Source organism: Podarcis vaucheri, assembly GCF_965113315.1.
Source record: "Podarcis vaucheri genome assembly, chromosome: 6".
In the NCBI taxonomy this organism is placed as follows: Eukaryota; Metazoa; Chordata; class Lepidosauria; order Squamata; family Lacertidae; genus Podarcis; species Podarcis vaucheri.
The window spans coordinates 81,698,566-81,717,864 of NC_138764.1; the positions used below are offsets into that span (position 1 = coordinate 81,698,566).

Consider the following 19,299-nt stretch of genomic DNA (forward strand, 5'->3'; position numbering starts at 1 on the left):
ATTATTTTGCATACAGAACTGCACAACAGGACAGGGCTTTTATTAGGGCCGACTGCAAATACCACGCAAAGCTTTGCATTTGTTCACGAGGCAGCACCGTACAAAAAAAGCAAAGCTCCCGCTCTCCCTCGCAGCCAGCCTGGCTGGGAAGGAGGCGGCGGTGGCTCGAGCCTGAGAGTTAAAGCAACCATGGCAACCCCCGCACCCAATAGCAACGCCCTCCCCGGGCACGTGACGCGCACTCCGGGGCCGCGCTGTTGCGGAGCGGGCTCCTTCGCTTCCTTTTGACCTTTCACCCCAAGATGGCGGCGCCCGTCGGTCCGCTGAAGTTTTGGAAGCCGGGTAAGGGCTGAACCTCTTGGGGAAAGGGGGGTGGGAGTGCAAGAAGCTGAAGGGGGGGGGCGCCGGGGGAATTTTTGGAGGAAGCGCCTTTTCGCGCGGCTGAAGGGCTCGAGGGCTCGGTGGGCGGGGTCCGGGATGTTGCGAGGCGTTTTCCTTGCGGAGGACGGAGAGGAGGAGAAGCCTATTTCTCTTTCCCCCGGCGCTGCAAAGGTCGGGGGGTGGATAACCATCTCCCCACCGACACCCCAGGCCGTGTATTCGTGGGACAAACCAAAATAAAAACACTGCAGGCGTGTGAGGGGCTCCTTGGACTTAACGGTCCTTCCTTGGGAACGTGGCGGCGTGAGAGGGGGTACTCTGCACGTGCTCGAGAGCACCTTCACCCGCGCCATCCTTACGCTGTTGCTGCTGGTTTGAAAAAACGGGTGCTCGAGTGAGCTGTGCTGTAAACGGAGCTTATAGCGCTACTCCCAGCTTCCTGGTGGGATAGAGATAGATAGATACAATGCTTTTTTCTAGGGGGACGCATACCCCTAAACATTTTGTGAATCTAAGTTTGGCCTCATTGAGGGGCATTATTTCAATATGAGTAAGAAAATGAGAGTACCCCATTTATTTATTTTAGAAGAAAAAAAGCACTGGATAGATAACTAGATAGGTCTAGTATATTGCAGTGAGGGGGAGGGTCTGTGTTGGAGTCCTCTTTCAGTTTCACTGCTACCTGTTAATAGGTACTCAAAACCGCTTTGAACCCCTGCCCCTCATCGCATGTTATAATAAGGCAAAAACATTCCTCTTCTCCCTAGCTAATTAAACAATCTGGCCTTTTAAACTCGGGGGGGGGGGGTAGATATCGTGTTTATTACTATGTAGCATATTTTTGTGTTAACTGCCCTGTGATCCTCAGATGAAGCATGGTATAGAAATTTAATATGAATGAATGAATGAATGAATGAAGCATAATGAGCCTACACTCAGCTTAATAGGCAAATAACCTTATTCTGGGTTCCCATTCCGAACCAGGCTCATTAGGAACTCTGTTCTGCTCAGTGGAATTTACCTTGGGGTAAATGTACATATGGCAAGACTGCAATCCTTATATTTAATTGTCATTCTTCTACCCTGCCACTTGGAATAAAGCTGTATTATAAACCATGGGAGTTTTTCAGTTTAAACCTAGCAGTGATTGGATTTGCATCTTTTCTGCCTGCAGTTTATCAAAGAAAGAATGCTTGTTTCAACAGATGTTATCTAGTGCTAACGCAGTGGTTCAAACAAATGGGAGAAGTTTAAACCATATATGTAATTTGTTGCACAGAGCTGTAATAATAATATGGAATGTTTCCATATTGATCTCTGTACATTACTAAAAGGGCAAAATTTGAAAATAAGGGACATCTGTGAAATATTAGGAAAAGCTTGTGTGTGACTGAAAAAGCAACAAGGTCAACATTTTCATCTGGTGAAATTAGATCCCGTCCTCATTGGCTCATGGCTTATAAAACAATACAAACTTAGCAGTAAAGAGTTTCTGCAGTGCTAAGCAATCCTCATGCTACCTCTTTGATATATGCATGATGCTCTTGAGATGATTGTCCTGGCGTGAAGGATAATTAGCAGACAGTGTTTCACTGCGTGGATGAAATTTTATAGGCCTATTAATATTTATTTAAATTAGAGTATTGCTCACTTTGGGGCCTGGAGCTAACCTGCCCAAAAATTCAAGAACAGTGTTTGTAGTAATAGTTTCTTTTAGTGTATATTTCTTTGTGCCTAGTCAGAAGTAAGTACATGTTTTTGTTTGGACTGTTTCTATCATAAAGAAAGGGCTGCACAGGAGTGTAAGTAATTGGGAGTGTTATGCTTCCACTTTGGTAGAACAAATATAAATAATAGCCTTTAGGCTGCAATCCTATACACACTTACATGGGAGTAAGGCCAACTGAACACATTTAAATTTACTGCTGAGTAAAAATGCATATGATTGCACTGTTATTGTTATGTAAATGTTTGTTTTGGGTATATGTGAAATTGTTGAAGTCAAGTCATTGCAATCTTATTTATACTCACCTGAGAGGGAGCTCAATTGAACTTAGTAAAGGTACCCCTGCCCGTACGGGCCAGTCGTGTCCAACTCTAGGGTTGTGCGCCCATCTCACTTAAGAGGCCGGGGGCCAGCGCTGTCCGGAGACACTTCCGGGTCACGTGGCCAGTGTGACGAAGCTGCTCTGGCGAGCCAGCACCAGTGCAGCACATGGAAACACCGTTTACCTTCCCGCTATAAAGTGGTACCTATTTATCTACTTGCACTTAGGGGTGCTTTCGAACTGCTAGGTGGGCAGGAGCTGGGACCGAAAGATGGGAACTCACCCCGCCACGGGGATTCGAACCGCCGACCATACGATCGGCAAGTCCTAGGCACTGAGGTTTTACCCACAGCGCCACCCGCGTCCCTACTTAGTGGGTCTCTTTTCTGAATCAACATGCAGAGGATCAGTGGGCTCTCAAATTTCAGCGGTGCCCTCTGTGATGCTGAAATTTGGTGCCCTCACTTGCGCTCCATTCTGCAGCATTGTTGTGACGCCGCCGCACCCTAAAACTGCCTCTGATAGGATTGATCTTTGAGCTAGGCTAGGAAACTTAATGAGGCAACTACTGTCCTATGACTGTCCTAAATCAACATTCAGCTTCATTGGATGTCCCCAAATTCTAGTATTATGGAAGAGAGAGAAAACCTTCACCAGACCTTGCCTAATTTTATCGTGACCTTTACTCACCTTCTGTCTAACCTTAAAAAAAATCTGTCTGTTGCGCCAGCACTGGTTTTTTTACTCTTTTCAGCACCCTTTTCTGTTTAATATCCTTTTTTGGGCATAGCAACCGGAAATGTAAATACAGTGGTACCTCGGGTTACAGACACTTCAGGTTACAGACGCTTGAGGTTACAGACTCCGCTAACCCAGAAATAGTACCTCGGGTTAAGAACTTTGCTTCAGGATAAGAACAGAAATTGTGTGTCGGCGGCGCGGCTGCAACGGGAGGCCCCATTAGCTAAAGTGGTGCTTCAGGTTAAGAACAGTTTCAGGTTAAGAACGGACCTCTGGAACGAATTAAGTTCTTAACCCGAGGTACCACTGTAATATTTCTAGGGTAGTCAACCATATATCTGTATGAAGGCAGTGTGATACTAACAGATTTATTTTCAGTTCCTTTCCTAAAGATCCCTAGCATAAGAATTGGATGTTTCTTCCTATTCTTGTTTTCTGTTCTCTAACCTGTTGCTGATTCATAAAGCGGATTTCTTGCCTCATATTACGTGATTGCAAATTTATTCAGGAGTCATTGGTGAGGGACTTCACCAAAAGTTTTTTGAAAGTTCAAGTGCACAATGTTTTTCCAGATTTCCCCTATCTACATGCTCACTGACACACTCAAAAAGGTTAGTCAGATGCTAGTCAGTCTTGCTCCAGCAAGACCTGCTCTTCTATATGCTTGGAAATTTTATCTACACATATTGATTGGCATTGAGGACATTACTGCTGCTTTTTGAAACTGGTTCTTTTGAGCATACTGGATGGTAAATTTAATCTGAAACTATTTTTTATTAAGTATTAGACTGCCGTTTATTTACCACAGGCAATGTTGCAAATTAAACCTTATAACTCTTATGACCTTGACTGCCATAGAAACTATAATTTGATTGGATTTTAGGTTCTACCAATTCTTTTGTTAGCTACTGACAAGAACATTGCATTTGCAGAAGTGACGTACATGATTCATGCCATATATATTTATGATACATCTTTGGACATTGTGTTGCTTCTATTGATCACCAGCATGAGCCAAGTTTTAACAAAGATTGTGCTTGAACTCTCAGATATTTTTAATTGGAACTGACGAGAAACAGGCCGGGATGTAATGGCTCTTATTGCCTCTGCAGGAATAATTTGGAAGTGACCAATTACTTCGTTATTGCCTGAATTCATTTTTTGTGTACCTGTAGAATATGGTGGCAGATGTATAATGAATGTGAAACATTAGCTATCAATTATGAGTTGTATACAATTAAGCCCTCCTCAGCGACCCATTGAAATTGATAAAACCAAAGGTAGTCAAGTTTATTAACTTCAATGGGTCTTTTAGCAGGACAAGTATTGAATTCTGCATTATGCCTGTATTGTCCCCATGTTGATACCTTTCTCAAGTTTGTTTGAGGAGTGCTGGTTTCTTTGGGACCATTTAGTGCTGCACAGTTGAGTCAAAAACAAGCCATGGCAATGATTTGTCCTTGAATAAAAAATCACCCAGAGATGATCTTCAGTTTGTCCAAAACATCACGAAGAACAGCCAATTGAAACATATTGGCTACCAAATGTGTTGGGATGCTGATGCATAGTGAGGAAAGTTTCATGCTTGACATTATGGCTATGCAGTTCTGAACTACTTTTGACAAATGGACGAAATCTTTGAAGTTTCCTAGAACTAAAAGTCACCATCACATCTGAGCTTAATGAAGCAGAAGGTTGGGCTGTAAACTAGCCAACTACTGAGAAGCCCGTGAATGATAAACAGTGCTACTCTACAAAATAACAACTTGACCATCATGACATATATAACCACAGATATGTATGTAACCAGACATACATGTTTATACTAACAGAAAATACTTTTACTCAGAGAAGACCCACTGAAATTAATTGACCTAATTTAGTCACGTTATGCGGGAGGCAGTGGAAGACAGGAGTGCCTGGCGTGTTCTGGTCCATGGGGTCACGAAGAGTTGGACACGACTAAACAACAAGAAGTCATGTTCATTAATTCAGTAGGAGTACTGTGAATAAACCTAGTCAAATACCACCCCATGCATATGGACAAATATGTCAGGAAAACCAAGTTTTGGAAAAACCTGGTGCATGGGGATCTTCAAAATCGTGATTGCAGAGATATATACACACACATGCTACTTGAGTGCTGCTCATACCATCCTGGAAATGTATCCTGACTGGGCCTAAGTCAGCCTGGCATAATTAGAGGTTTTCATTTATTGTGTTCTGCAACCATATGGCATAGCTCCTACAAACTGAAGGGCATCTCAATGAACTTGCGTAGGGAAAACTGCAAATTATGCATATCCATAATGATGGGGGTGTTGTTTTCTCCTTGGAACATCAGTTGCATGATTCAGCACTTACAGCTGTCAGTAGCTCTTTAGTAATCTGCAGCAAATCCACAAGGATTAATGATATGGTTTTGAAAGGTAAATTTATTTCTGACTAAATGTTTGTTTGTAATTTGTTTGTAGTTGTTGCGGGCATTATTAAGTGAGCCTTCGAAAAGATAAAACATCTTGAAACATGCATCCTATATGCGTGATAAGTCCTTCTGAGTTGAGCAGGCTCTGTCATCCTCGGCACACTTCTTAAGGAGCTAAGCCATACTGGATTCAGTGAACTTATTTCTTAATAAACGTACATAGAATTGCTGTCTTCAGGTCCCTATTCAATGAATGCATTTAGGATTGGGCCTTGCAGTTGGCTTCTGTGCATGCCTACTCAAAAGTAATCATTAGTGATATCAGTAGGGCTTACTCATAAATAAATGCATAATTTGTTAGAGTGTGGTGAACTGCATTCCATCATTAATAAAGAGAAATGAGGGAGTGGGGAAGTTTTGCTTGTCAACTTACCTAGAAAACCCCAGTCACTCCTGCTTCTGAGATTTTAACAGCCATAGAAATTAGCTGGGGTGATTGTACGCTATGAGAACCAGCATAACCCCCTGCTAATGTCACCGAATACACTAGTTGTTACAGACAAACAGTGGCAGCCCCATTAAAGACACAGGAGCATGATTAGGAAAATGTTGGAACACGTTTTCCTAACCTTATTTCAATTATTAAATTGGTCCCAATAGGCAATCCTTCTGTTCTAAATGGTGTCTCGCTTCTTTTTAATGTGGGTATTTCTTCCCTTTTCTCACCAGTTTCTCATTTTCAATTTTAAGTTTGCCTGATGAGAGAGTTGTAGGAAAAGCCTTCACAGAATGCACCCAAATTCAAATAACTAAAACCTTTTGGTTTAACATGTCATCTTTAAGAGCTCTCCATGTTCACTCAGTCTCCAAAATGTCAGGAAATTACAGCTGTTAAGGGCCTTAACTGACACTTTACTTAGCAATATTAAATGGTGTGATACCCTTTCCTGTGGATTGTTCCAGCTTCATAACTACCTTGGAGCTGGATGGCTGCCAGCGGCAGACTCCCAGACCTAAGTTCTAGATTTTTCTGTTCAATGGAGTAGACACCTGGATCCTTTGCAACAGAAGTTATGATTCTACATTCTTCTTCTTCTTTGGCGATCACTCGTAGCCGAGTAAGATTGTCTTCCATAAACACGGTTTTAACACTGAGTCCGTAAGTGACTGTGGAGGCCAATTCTGGATCCACACGTCCTTCCACAGTGGGGACATTGGTTTCCGGACAGGAGTTGATCACGGTGTGGGTTTGCCAAGTGTGCCTTCCTCCTAGCACGTTTCTCCCTTGCGTCCTGAGTTCGAGTGTCTTCAAAGCCCATGACACCTTTGGTAAAGGCTGTTCTCCAACTGGAGCGCTCACAGGCCAGTGTTTCCTAGTTGTCAGTGTTTATACTACATTTTTTTAGATTTGCCTTGAGACAGTCTTTCAACCTTTTTTGTTGACCAACAGCATTACGCTTTCCATTTTTAAGTTTGGAATAGAGTAGTTGCTTTGGAAGACGATCATCAGGCATCCTCACAACATGACCAGTCCAGCGAAGTTTTCGACAGAAAAATCAATTTAAAACTTCATGGAGGATTCTATATCACAAGTACCCAGCTGACAGCCAATACCATCCACATAGAGTGACAGTTTTGGAAGGCTCTATTTAACTCGGTAAAACCTGTTTACATAAAAATGGGGACAAGGTTTTATAGGCCTTACATTGCCCACACAGACACACACTGGTTATGTATAGATAATCAATCCTCCCCATGGAAGATCAGCTGGGCAGTGGGGAAAGGTGGGTGGGACTTCCTGGGGCTTGGTGTGCTGTACTGAGACTGGCTAAGGGCCACATGCAAGCTATGTCTAGTGGTTTAAACAAATTTTGAATATCTTAGAATTCACACTGGTTTGTAATTCTCCCTTGCATGATAGCCTTGGATGTTACAAAAGCTACAGAGGTTAATTCTGATAAACTTAATTTTCCACTTTCTTTGCATTTGTCTAAAAGTCTTGTCATCCTATTAGTAGTGACATTTATTTATTTGGTCATACAGGGACAGAAGGGCCTGGTGTCAGCCTTTCAGAGGAGAGACAGAGCGCTGGTGAAAGCTCTAGTGTTTCAGTGATCTATAATCCGTATGTTTCCCTTTCTATTGAACAACAGAGGCAAAAACTACCAGTTTTTAAGGTATCAATTTCTTTTAAGTACTTTGCATTGAATTATTGTGCACATTATCTTCTGGGTATTTTACCATTTCTTCTACATTTGTTTTGCAGTATGAAAACTGATAGTGCATTTGCAACATAGAACGTGCATTTCCTCTGACAAAATATTTTTTTAGAACATTCAATTGTTTTGTACAGTAACTCTGAGTGGATGAAAATGCACACGTCCCACTATCAGTTTAGGCACATGTTGGATTCAGTGGGTTTTAAGGAGTTTGTGCTAGGTTGTAATCTATGCTGTTTTTGCGCAAACACTTCTCTCAGTTGATGTTTTGAACTTGTTTTCCTCAGCCATTCTAAATTACATTTGAATATCTTATTTTTCTTTCAGCTTAGAAATCACATCCTTTATCTGGTAGAAAATTATCAGACATTGGTGATTGTTGGAGAAACAGGATGTGGGAAAAGCACTCAGATTCCTCAAGTGAGTATGAAATGATTCATTTTTCTTCATCTGTAGGAATTTATACTCTCACCCTTCAACCCAGTACAGAGGGTAGTTTGCAAGTACAATAAAAGCAGAAGAATATATAAAAGCAGCATAAATGCAAAGAACAGAGTCCAACATTGTATAAATGGACTTCTGCTCTAACAATGGGACTTCACCTTTCTTTCTCCTGCATGCAGTCTATATTTTCTCTGGAGGGTTCCCTAGTGCTAAAGCAGATTTTGAGGGCACCTAGAAGGCTGTAGAGGAGAGATGAAGAAGTTGGAAGTCCTGTTGCATGAGCATCTTCGCATGGACAGTGTTGGGTGCAATACAGCATCTACAAAATGGATCAGATTAAATAAAAAAGTTATGAGATAATATGATGTCTTCATTATGTGCCTGAAAAGTCTCTCTGAGGAAGGCATTCCAAAACTGGGGCACCACCACTGACCGTCCCCCACCCCCTTAAAACCCCTCACAATGCCCTAGATAGTAGTAGAACTTGTGAAACTCTTATGAGGATCATAGTGAACAACAGGAACATGTGGAGACAGGTGATCCTTCAGGTACCCTGGTCCCAGGCTGTGAACTTAGATAGAAAGGAAAGGCAGGAAGGTTCCTTGTGCTAACAGGAATTGTTGCACCGGCTTCCGCTAGTGCAACTATCTAACTTAGAATTTTTATACCATCTATGTTAATAACTTTGTTTCCTCATTACAGTATCTAACAGAAGCTGGCTGGACTGCCGAAGGGAGAGTGGTGGGAGTAACACAACCCCGGAGAGTTGCTTGTGTTTCAGTGAGTGCCTCCAGTTCAAACTATTTGTCTACGTATTATTCTTTTGGGGAATGATAATATAAAGGTAAAGGTAAAGGGACCCTTGACCATTAGGTCCAGTCATGACTGACTCTGGGGTTGCGGCGCTCATCTTGCTTTATTGGCCGAGGGAGCCATTGTACAGCTTCCGGGTCATGTGGCCAGCATGACTAAGTCACTTCTGGCGAACCAGAGCAGTGCACGGAAACGCCGTTTACTTCCCGCCAGAGCGGTACCTATTTATCTACTTGCACTTTGACGTGCTTTCGAACTGCTAGGTTGGCAGGAGCTGGGGCCAAGCAACGGGAGCTCACCCCGTCACAGGGAACTGCCGACCTTCTGATCGGCAAGTCCTAGGCTCTGTGGTTTAACCCACAGCACCACCTGCGTCCCAACCTTTTGTATAGCACCGTTTATATCAACTTTTGACACAACCCAGTGCATAGCTAAGCATTCCTGAATCTCATTAAAATCCATGTGGTAATGGGACCTTAACTGGGCTCCGTAACTGTCTTCTGACACAGAGTGACAGATGCTGACTTGCTTAAGGCCCTATGTTTTCAGTGAAAATCTTTGCAATAGGGTGTTAGCCCAGTTTCCCCTCCTTCCTAATGATGTGTGTAGTAAGAACAAAGTAATTTCTTTCTTTCCCCATCACAATTGAGCATGAATTCTGGTGAAGAATTCTTTCTTGTTTTGACTGAAACACTGAGCAAGTATTGGTGAAAGCTTCTTTTTCAGGGTTTGCTGTCCTGCTTCCAGTTTTTTGTCAATGGGTTTAAACTGCCGCATCCTGTGGTTCTCTCAGTGGAAGCCATTTGCTGGAATAACATCATGGTCAAGCAAAAGATTTTACTTCGAGGAGATGCAGTGCATAGCAGTTTAAAGCTCATCAGCTTAAAAGTAGGAACAAAATAAAAAAATATTCCTTCCAGTAGCACCTTAGAGACCAGCTAAGTTTGTTATTGGTATGATCTGAGTATCTGAAGAAGTGTGCATGCACTCAGAAGCTCATACCAACTACAATCTTAGTTGGTCTCTAAGGTGCTACCAGAAGGGATTTTTAAATTTTGTTTCTACTATGGCAGACCAACACAGCTATCTACCTGTAATTAAAAGTAGGAAGTTAGGGTGGTGAGAACAGCTTTGTACAGGATCCAAAGAAGCATGTAACCATTAAAACATGGTTCATATATATTTTTATTACAAGGGCTTGAAGTTGGGTGCAGAAAATATTTAACATTTTTGCAGCCGTTGTTCATTTATTGTGTGATTGTTCTTTGCCAGAAGGGTAGTTGTCATTGTTATTTTACAAAATATTGAACTAGCAGTTATGATGTGCAGGGATTTTATAAATATATATATATATAGAGAGAGAGAGAGAGAGAATGCTATATTACAGGCATTCTGTTTAGAGAGAATTTTTGCCTCTTCTAAAATGTGCTCCAGGCTGTGTATTTACAAACAATTTGGATTTGCATTTTTATGCTTGTTTTTAGTTTGTTTCAAGGCTGCATAGCTTTACCATATGGCCCATTTTGATGAACAAATGTGAAACGTGCCTGGATATTTCAGCCTTTGGCACAAGAGCCTTTCATGGATCCAGTTTGTGCTTTCATTTGTAGCACTATAACTAATTGAAATTGATTTTTAGAGTGGGCTGCTTATTGCTGATAAGAACATTGTTAGAGAAAGCAGTCTTGAAGAAACATAAGTATGACATGGGGAGGAAGCCTAGTTCAGTTTTTGAGTGGCTGCAGAGAATTTAATTTTCAGTTTCGAGTGGCTACTTCAGATTCAATTTTCAGCCTGCCATCTCCAGTTAAGGGAGTTCAGGTAGCTGAGCTAGGAATTTCCTCTGTAGGAAAGCTGTTGCCAAACAGAGCAGACAGCACTGGGCTAGTGGACAAGTGGTTTGGCTTTGTACAATGCAGTTTTTCTATTCATATGAAGTGTGAGGGGTTTTAAGCTTGTTAGTCTCTCTCTCTCTCTCTCTTCAGTAAGCTGGAAATATTGGGAGTGCAGGAGATGAAAATATATTGCCTGAAAACATGGAGTCAAGAAGAAAGGGACAATGGGAAGATAATGTACACAGAAAAGGCTTCAGTGCTTTTGTGTAACTTATGCTTTGGAAATAGCCAAGCATTCTAAAAATAGGTCTGTAGAAGTAGTTATATTAGTCTCCCGTTCCAAAACAGGAAAGTTCTGCAACACTAAAAAAATGGCAGGAATGTATTGTGGCATAAAATTTGGTGGGTAGACCCCACTCTTTTGGGTGCTAGAAACTGGTGGTGTGTTTTAGACCCTTATCCTTGAGCAGTGGCCTTCTGGGTTGAAAAACCTAGTTGTATATGTTCAGGCATTTTAATGTTGAGACTTCTGCCATTCAAAATTTTCTCTTTTGAATTAGGAAAGTACGAAAATTGAGAGGGCGGAAAGCTAGCTGTTAATCCATATATCCAGGAATTAAGCTGACTGTGTGATTCCACCTTCCTATTTCTAACCATTCATCAATCCTATTTTTTAATTCACATAGGCTGACAGTAAGCCAACACTGTATAGGTGGTTCCTGAGAGGAGATGTTTTTATCTGTGACTATTTTAGAAATATTGCAATGCATGCAAGGCACTGAGGGATACTAGGGAAAGTGTTAATACATCATGAAGCGCCAGCCTAACTGCTAATACAATTGTAGGCTGTTATATCCTGGGGCTACATCTGGCACAACTAGAATTCATCCAGAGTCAAGTGGTTGATTGTAATTGAGGGAATACATGCATTATAAATAGCCTGCCTGCTGTATAAATGGATTCTAGCTACATTGATGTTCCAGTGTCAGCTTTCTGAGTTTGATGGTGTTTATAAATAATAAAAAATATTATTTATTTGTTACTATTATTGTTTGGGCAATCAAAACCTTGTGTTGAGTCACTAATATGAGTAGAGTTTTCAAATATAGGTTGTGCTAAACCTGCAGGTTGTGCAGTCCCTGTAGAAGCACAGTAATTGCAACTCCACTGATCCTAAAAGATCCCTGTCATACAAGGGATGCTTGTGCAGAAGTTATATAATTGTCCAACAGGATTAGCTCAGTTTAGCCAAATTAGCTGAATTCAGTTTCTAACTACAGACACATGTCAATTATTATTAATGAGGCCTAGTTCAAGAATTAAGTTTTGTTTGATGTCTACAGTTTTAAACCTCCTCCTCCTTCTATTAGATCGCAGGCCGGGTAGCTGAGGAAAGGGGTGCCTTGCTGGGTCATGAAGTTGGGTACTGCATACGATTTGATGATTGTACTGATCCACAAGCTACAAGGATTAAGGTAACATCTTTGAACAAATGCCTGTGACCCATAGGCGCAGAAATTTGTGTCCCTTGCTTTATCTTCCTAATCCAGTGAAATGTATACCCATTTCTTTATTCCATACATAGCACTAAAACACTATTCCATACTCAGCACTATACATAGCACCACACATAGCCAGTAGAGATTCATAGGCTGAGAAAACGCAGTAGACGCAAGAGAAACCTGCAAAAATGTACATGTTGCAGCACCTGTTCAGTATTCCAGACAGCTAGCCGTGCCCTTCTCCAGGAGACTCCATTTCCCCTCACCCCCACCTAGCTTTCTGTTGTTAGATAAAGTTGCTTGGCACTTCTACACAATTTGGAGTTCCCACAATCACGCTGGTACCTTCTTGTATGTGGATACTGCTTTCCTGGCTTCATAAAGTTGCATTCTTGGCTCTGAACTTTGGAAATGCAGGATATTGTGTATCTGTTGCCTAGAGTTTTGTGCTGCTGAAGTTGCTGAACAAGTCGTCGATTATTCTTGTATCTGTGTTTTAGTTCCTGACTGATGGGATGCTGGTGAGAGAAATGATGGCTGATCCATTGCTAACAAGATACAGGTTAGGCTAACAACCCTTTTAACTGCTGTATACATTAATGATGTAAGGCTTCCCCCACCTTTTCCTTTTGCTCACATTTATCTTTCGTTTGGCAGCAGTGATTAACTTTTTTCATTTTGCTTATTGTTCTATAATTTGCCATGGATACTTACGGAACTTAATAAAGCAATAAATTCTGAGCAATTACACCTTCTGTAATTGTGCATTGAATTAGGAGCAGCACCAATGAAGTACAGTGCCCTTGATCCCAGAGAAATACCACAATTTGTCAGGGTTGAAGAACCTCTGCCCCAGGGGCTGAATGCAGCTGTCTAGGCTTCTGCATCCAGCTCTTGAGCCTCTTCTCAGGCCACACACCTTTGCCCCAGCTGTACCCTTCACCAGTCCTGTTCTGTGCTGTCCTTGACTACATTTGCCAGGCGCAGATGTATCATTGAACTGTGTTAATGCCTTCTTCTTGTCCAGGTGGAAGATGGAGGGGTGTCTGTGTAGAAACCCCTGACTTTTGTGTGGTTGGAATGTACAGTGGTACCTTGGGCTAAGAACTTAATTTGTTCTGGAGGTCCGTTCTTAACCTGAAACTGTTCTTAACCTGAGGTACCACTTTAGCTAATGGGGCACGATTTCTGTTCTGTTCTCAGTAATGCGCTGAACCGAGGAAAGAGTCACATTTGTTGCTCCACCCACTGTTATTACCCAGTACTGTAGTGACACCCAGTTTTACCTCTGTCCCCACATGTACTGACTGTTGGGCTATTGCCAGAAAGACTCCAGCTGGCTCCAGCCACTGGCCGGCAGCTGGTTTCCCTTGGAACAGCATCAGTTAGCGACACGAGCCTCTTTAGAGACCCATGCTTGCTCTATCAGAAGGGTGTCTTCTCACAGCAGAAGAGGCGGATAGAGAAATGTGTAAACATAATGTACAGCATTTTATTCAGCATAGTTCAGGAACAAAGGAAAGCATGTCTGCTTCCCTTTGTCTCCAGCAAAACAGCAGTAATGCAAAAGCTATATACAAACGGAAGTTCCCAGCAAGTGCTGGAAGTAAACAGGCATGCGACATAAAATAGTCATACCTGTTCCCTTTTAAGGAGGAACGGAACTATATCCTAACACTGACGTGCGGCCTCCCAAAGGTTTCTCATAAGGAAATGTGGCCCTTAAGCTGAAACTGGTTCCCTGTCCCTGGTATGAATGAACTTGCACGCACAATCTTCAGGCCTCACATTTTGTACTTTTACCGTAAGGAGTCATTGGCTTAAGAAAAACTATCCCTAGTGTTTCATTACCCATTCCATCCCCCCCCCCCCAGTCGTGTTTAATTTATGGTTATTGCAGCTCTGCTGGAGTTTTAAATTCAGCTGAGTCATAAATGTGTGACTTTCAAGATCAGCTTGCATACTACTTCCATAATTATTTGAATTGTGCCTATTATATAATGTGTTACACTTGGTAAATTGGAATTTTTCAGGTGGACTTAATTTCAGCTTTCATTGATCTCTCATAATTGGAACTCTGCTCTTTTCTCTTTGATTCAGTGTCATCATGTTGGATGAAGCCCACGAGAGGACCTTATATACAGATATTGCCATTGGCTTATTAAAAAAGGTTAGAGCTCTCTTTGTGCATCCTACCTCCATTCCCCCACAGTTATTTAATTTCTGAATTGAACAAAAAGTTATAATGTTTCTGGAATTATCACCTGCTCAGAGCGTCTATTCAGTTCCCTGTGTTTGTGAGCTGATTACCTTGGTCCTACTGCCGAAGAGTTTGCTGCTCTGTTAAGCTTGCAATGGTGCTAATTTTGGATGCTATTCTAGAAGGAACAGTTCTGATGGAAACAGCAACATGAATCCTACCATACTTGTTAATAGTTTACAGGGCTTTAAGACAAACAGTGCTAGCATCATTTCATAAAACATTTTCCTAAGGTTTGTAAGCATGATACACTGGTGGTGAGGATTATTTTAGTGGTAGCATATTACTTAAGCTCATACACCTACATGATTTTCAAATGTGGGAATATCTGGCTTGGTTTGCAATGCATGGACTCTGAATAGGATAAGTCATTTCCTGAAAAATAGAGATACTTGATTTTGCTATTGTTTTTGTATGCATATCAGACCAATGTCTTTCATAAATTAGACAAACAGTTCTGGGATTCTGTGGTTATTAACCATAATTGAGCATTAAAAAACCCTTGCTGTGTCTCACAGGTTCAAAAGAAACGAGGAGACCTTCGCCTGATTGTTGCATCAGCTACACTGGATGCAGAGGTAGAACTAACATATTAGATTTGAATAATTTTCCTGTTTTATTTCTGATAGAAAATGAAACAATTATCATCTTGTATTTCATTCTGTAGAAGAACATTGGGGAGCCTGTGCCCCCCCCGATGTTGGCATCTCCCATCATCTTTTATCACTGGCTATACTGACTGGGACTGATGAGAGTTAGAGGCTAACAACATCTGGAGGTTCTCTTCAGTAGAGTATGGGACATGGTAGCCTAATCAACACATTCATGCAGAGGCAGACCAAACCCCATCAGAATAGTTGGCAGTTGAACAAAATCACTGTTAAGTTTTTATGTTAACTCCCATTAACTTACTGGGTCTCTCCCCCTACCCCCTATCAGTTTGGGCAGGGGAACTAATTTCTTAACAATGAAAATTTTGGAGGTGGTGGAAGGGGGAAAGGGTTTTCAGCTTTCATTTTAATCTCACCCAGATAACTTTCACAGCTGAAATGCTTGCCTTCCATTGAGTTGAACATTTATGAAGCCACTAAGATTTGTATTTCCAATCCAAGTAAAAGAAAATTTGGATGGTATTGCCTACACTTAATCTGCTGGTACTAATAAGCATAAAGTTTAAGCTTAATTGTTGTTAGTTTTGGGTTACACTACATGCTATTTCCCTGAACTCTGTGAAATGAATCCTTTTTAGAAGGTTCTAGAGCAGATAATACCTAATTTGTGAAATTGTGTGATCAGTTTATTTTAAAAGGGATTAGATTTGTTCATATTTATGAAATAGTTATTGCAGAAATTGCAACTTTTGCATTCTTTCAGTTTGATCTGTTTTTTTCTGTTTTTGATTAAAAATCAAAAGGCTGCACCATTTACATTGGTAACACAAATTAAGACTTCTGATGTCAGCCATATTTTCTCCAAAACATCTGAGAATTACTAGATTAAGCAAATTAGGAAGAAATTACAAAACCAAGGATACCTAGGCTGGTTGCTACTTTGAAAAATATTTCAGCACCTGAAAAATATTTCAGGTATTATATATTATATATTGAAGTGTAGCAGCATAAAATATCAGAAGTTCACAGAGATGGATTAAATTATTGCTGGACCTCCATATGTTCTGAGCTGGGGTGGCAAATCTGAGCCTGCAAGCTGGGTCAGACCTGCCCAATTCATTCTAAGTGGCCTAGCAGGAACTAACTTTAATTTACCACCACCAGCAAAATCTGTGTCAGAAGTCTTCTCCCTCTTTGCGCATCCTGTCACCAGCTGTTTGCAGTGATACATGAGGGGTTATAGGTGTCTTTGCCAGGTTACCTGGGATGTTTTTTCCTCCCAATCACAACACAGCACTAGGAGGAAAAGTTACTCTTAAATCCCAGGACCTATGTATGCTCTTCCATACATATGTAGATAAGTACAGTGGTGCCCCACAAGACGAATGCCTCGCAAGATGAAAAACCCGCTAGACGAAAGGGTTTTCCGTTTTTTGATGCACTTCGCAAGACGAATTTCCCTATGGGCTTGCTTCGCAAAACGAAAAAGTCTTGCGAGTCTTGCAATTTTTTTCGCTTCCCCCCCTTTTTCTAAGCCGCTAAGCCACTAATAGCCGCTAAGCCTTTAATAACCACTAAACCGCTAATAGCACTAATCCGCTAAGCCGCTAATAGGGTTGCTTCGCAAGACGAAAAAACCGCTAGACGAAGAGACTCGCGGAATGGATTAATTTCGTCTTGCGAGGCACCACTGTAAATGAAGTCACCTGGAACATAAGTTGCTCACTGTAATGTCTTGCTTTCCAGAAAATAACAGGTGATATCCAACTAATCTGCTCTGTCAGTGCAAGGATTTCCACTTGCGCAGTAGAACTCGCCATGTGTCTCTTAAATTTGATCTGGGGGTTTCCCCAGTCCTCCAGAGCAGATGTGAGGAGGGAAAGGAACACCCTCAGGGAGATGAATGGGGGAAGGTCCATTGCTCAAGTAGAAATCCTTGCCAGTGACAGAACGAGTTAGTTAGGTCCCTCCCTATGCTTATATTTTGAAAGAGAATAGTAGCAACACCCTACCTTTGGCTCCTGAGTTAGGAACTGGACTCTCTTAAATAACGCACTGATTTTCAAAAAATTGTTTGCTATCTTTGCCCTAGAAATTTAGGGATTTCTTTAACCAAAATGAGACCAGTGACCCAAGCAAAGATACCAGCATGATCCTTACAGTGGAAGGGCGAACATTTCCCGTGGATGTCTTCTACATTCAGAGGTCTGTTCCTGTTTAATACTCGTAAGTGGTGACTAGAGGAGCGTGCATCTTGTGACACCCGCAAGTCGGGGCGGGAAAGGGAAGCATTAAACGGACCTTAGGTATTATTTTAAAGAGTTGTCTTACATGGGTGCCGGCACGTTGAGGATGTAAACCTGAAATCTTGCTTTCCAATTGAATGTGTCTTTCTCCTATTTTGTGAGCAACAGGCGCAGACTTCAGTGGAGGAGGGCTTCGGGAACCTTCCCCCGTCCCCTTCTGCACCGGCCAGCTGGAGCAGACTTCAGACGAGTGCTACGGGGACTCGGTGGAATCTTCATGCTTTTCCTCCCCTGGAATCTTAGTCCTTCCCTTCCCCCTCCACAGAAGGGATATGGGCAAACCTGGCAGCACCTTCATGCCCTCTCTCCTCCTCCTCCACAGAAGGAGATGGACAGGTCCGGTGGCAGAAGTGGGCTCGTTTTTTTACCCCTGCACACACAGTGCTTGCTTTTGTGCTTGCGCTGGGCAAGGAAATGTGGGTGTCATAGGCGGATAATCGTGTGCTTTGTGAATCGTGTCCCTTTTATGTTCTTGCGACCTTACTATGTTTGTGTCAGGCATCTTTGAGGAATGCTCAAGTAACAGTGGCAAAGCATTCTGGGAGAGTAGCCATGTTAGTCTAGGGTAGCTGAACCAGCAGACAGTCTTCAGGGATTATTATATCATTAGATGCATGAAGCAGTGTGTATATATGGGTGTAGTAATTTAGTCCTTTGTTTTTCATTCCTTAAACACTGTATGAGATGATGGTGTATTATGCAAATATTAGAGGCTTGAGTTTCCAATCTCCAATTTTTATTTTAATATTTTTAAATATACAAATTTCCATTCTTTTCTGAGGAAAACTAGGACAGCTATTTGATTTAAAATAACAACAACACGTGGCTACTTACTAGTGCATATAGGGCTGCCTCATATGTGCATGTACATAACTTGGTTCCTATATGCTTGGTCCTACCAGCTGAATGGGTGCACTGATTTCACTGGAAAGCTTTTGTATGATGTGGTATGGAAATTCTGTGGATGGCGTTGTATCTGTGATGACCCTCTTGCATATGTAAGATCACATGATGTAGGCATTGAGTATTAAGCTTCCATGTGTGATCCAGTCCATAGTTAGATGTCAATTTTCATATAGGGCAATGAACTCCTTCTCTGCATGTTAGAGGCTCTTACAAAATTTGCTTGTTGTGTTAAATTGGATATTGCAAGCCCTTATAATAGATGCATAGAATTTATTCAGGTAATAAGCAATTTTATGTGTTTGTACAATGCTGAGTGCTTTGTAGGCAAATATTAGTACAGCTGAACTGTTTAAAAAAGTAACTTGTTTAGATGTCGAAGCAACATATTGATTGAACTGTTTTTCTGCAATTGTGAAATAAATTCTTGTGCGTGTATGTGATATAGAGATGGAGGACTCTCTAGATACAGACATTCAGGATTTGTGATAAAGTCAAAGAAACTAGTGAAGTTATTTTAAGTGACTTGTGAAGAATTCAGAAAGGTCCAGCTAGCGCCAGGATTAATTTTTAGGTCATGTATCAAGCATACTTCAAGTATGTGAGCTGTCTGTATTACTTATGAAAATCTAACTATACCCTTTTTTATCCTGGTGATAAGAGCAAGTTTTGCCTTCCTTACTTGAAACTCATGTCTATGCTTTTTTCAACAGTCCTGTTCCAGATTATGTGAAATCAACTGTGGAAACTGTTATGAAAATTCATCAGACAGAAGGTGATGGGGATATACTGGCATTTTTAACTGGCCAGG

General features: G+C 41.5%; 1 protein-coding gene across 4 annotated transcripts in view; it reads left to right on the top strand.

The window, feature by feature from the left end:
- The first annotated feature begins 208 nt into the window (after positions 1-208).
- DHX35 (DEAH-box helicase 35) overlaps positions 209-19,299 on the top strand; it is a 38,688-nt gene continuing 19,597 nt past the window's right edge. The window contains exons 1-11 of one of the 4 annotated variants that reach the window (XM_082225969.1): positions 209-342; positions 7,639-7,772; positions 8,142-8,234; positions 8,961-9,038; positions 12,277-12,381; positions 12,909-12,970; positions 14,509-14,578; positions 15,187-15,246; positions 17,372-17,484; positions 17,694-17,921; positions 19,202-19,298. In XM_082225969.1, coding sequence (XP_082082095.1) covers positions 303-342; positions 7,639-7,772; positions 8,142-8,234; positions 8,961-9,038; positions 12,277-12,381; positions 12,909-12,970; positions 14,509-14,578; positions 15,187-15,246; positions 17,372-17,484; positions 17,694-17,921; positions 19,202-19,298 — 1,080 coding nt within the window. In that variant the 5' untranslated portion in view covers positions 209-302. The remainder of the gene's footprint in view (positions 343-7,638; positions 7,773-8,141; positions 8,235-8,960; positions 9,039-12,276; positions 12,382-12,908; positions 12,971-14,508; positions 14,579-15,186; positions 15,247-17,371; positions 17,485-17,693; positions 17,922-19,201; position 19,299) is intronic. The other 3 variants (XM_082225970.1, XM_082225971.1, XM_082225972.1) reach the window with 3 other exon arrangements.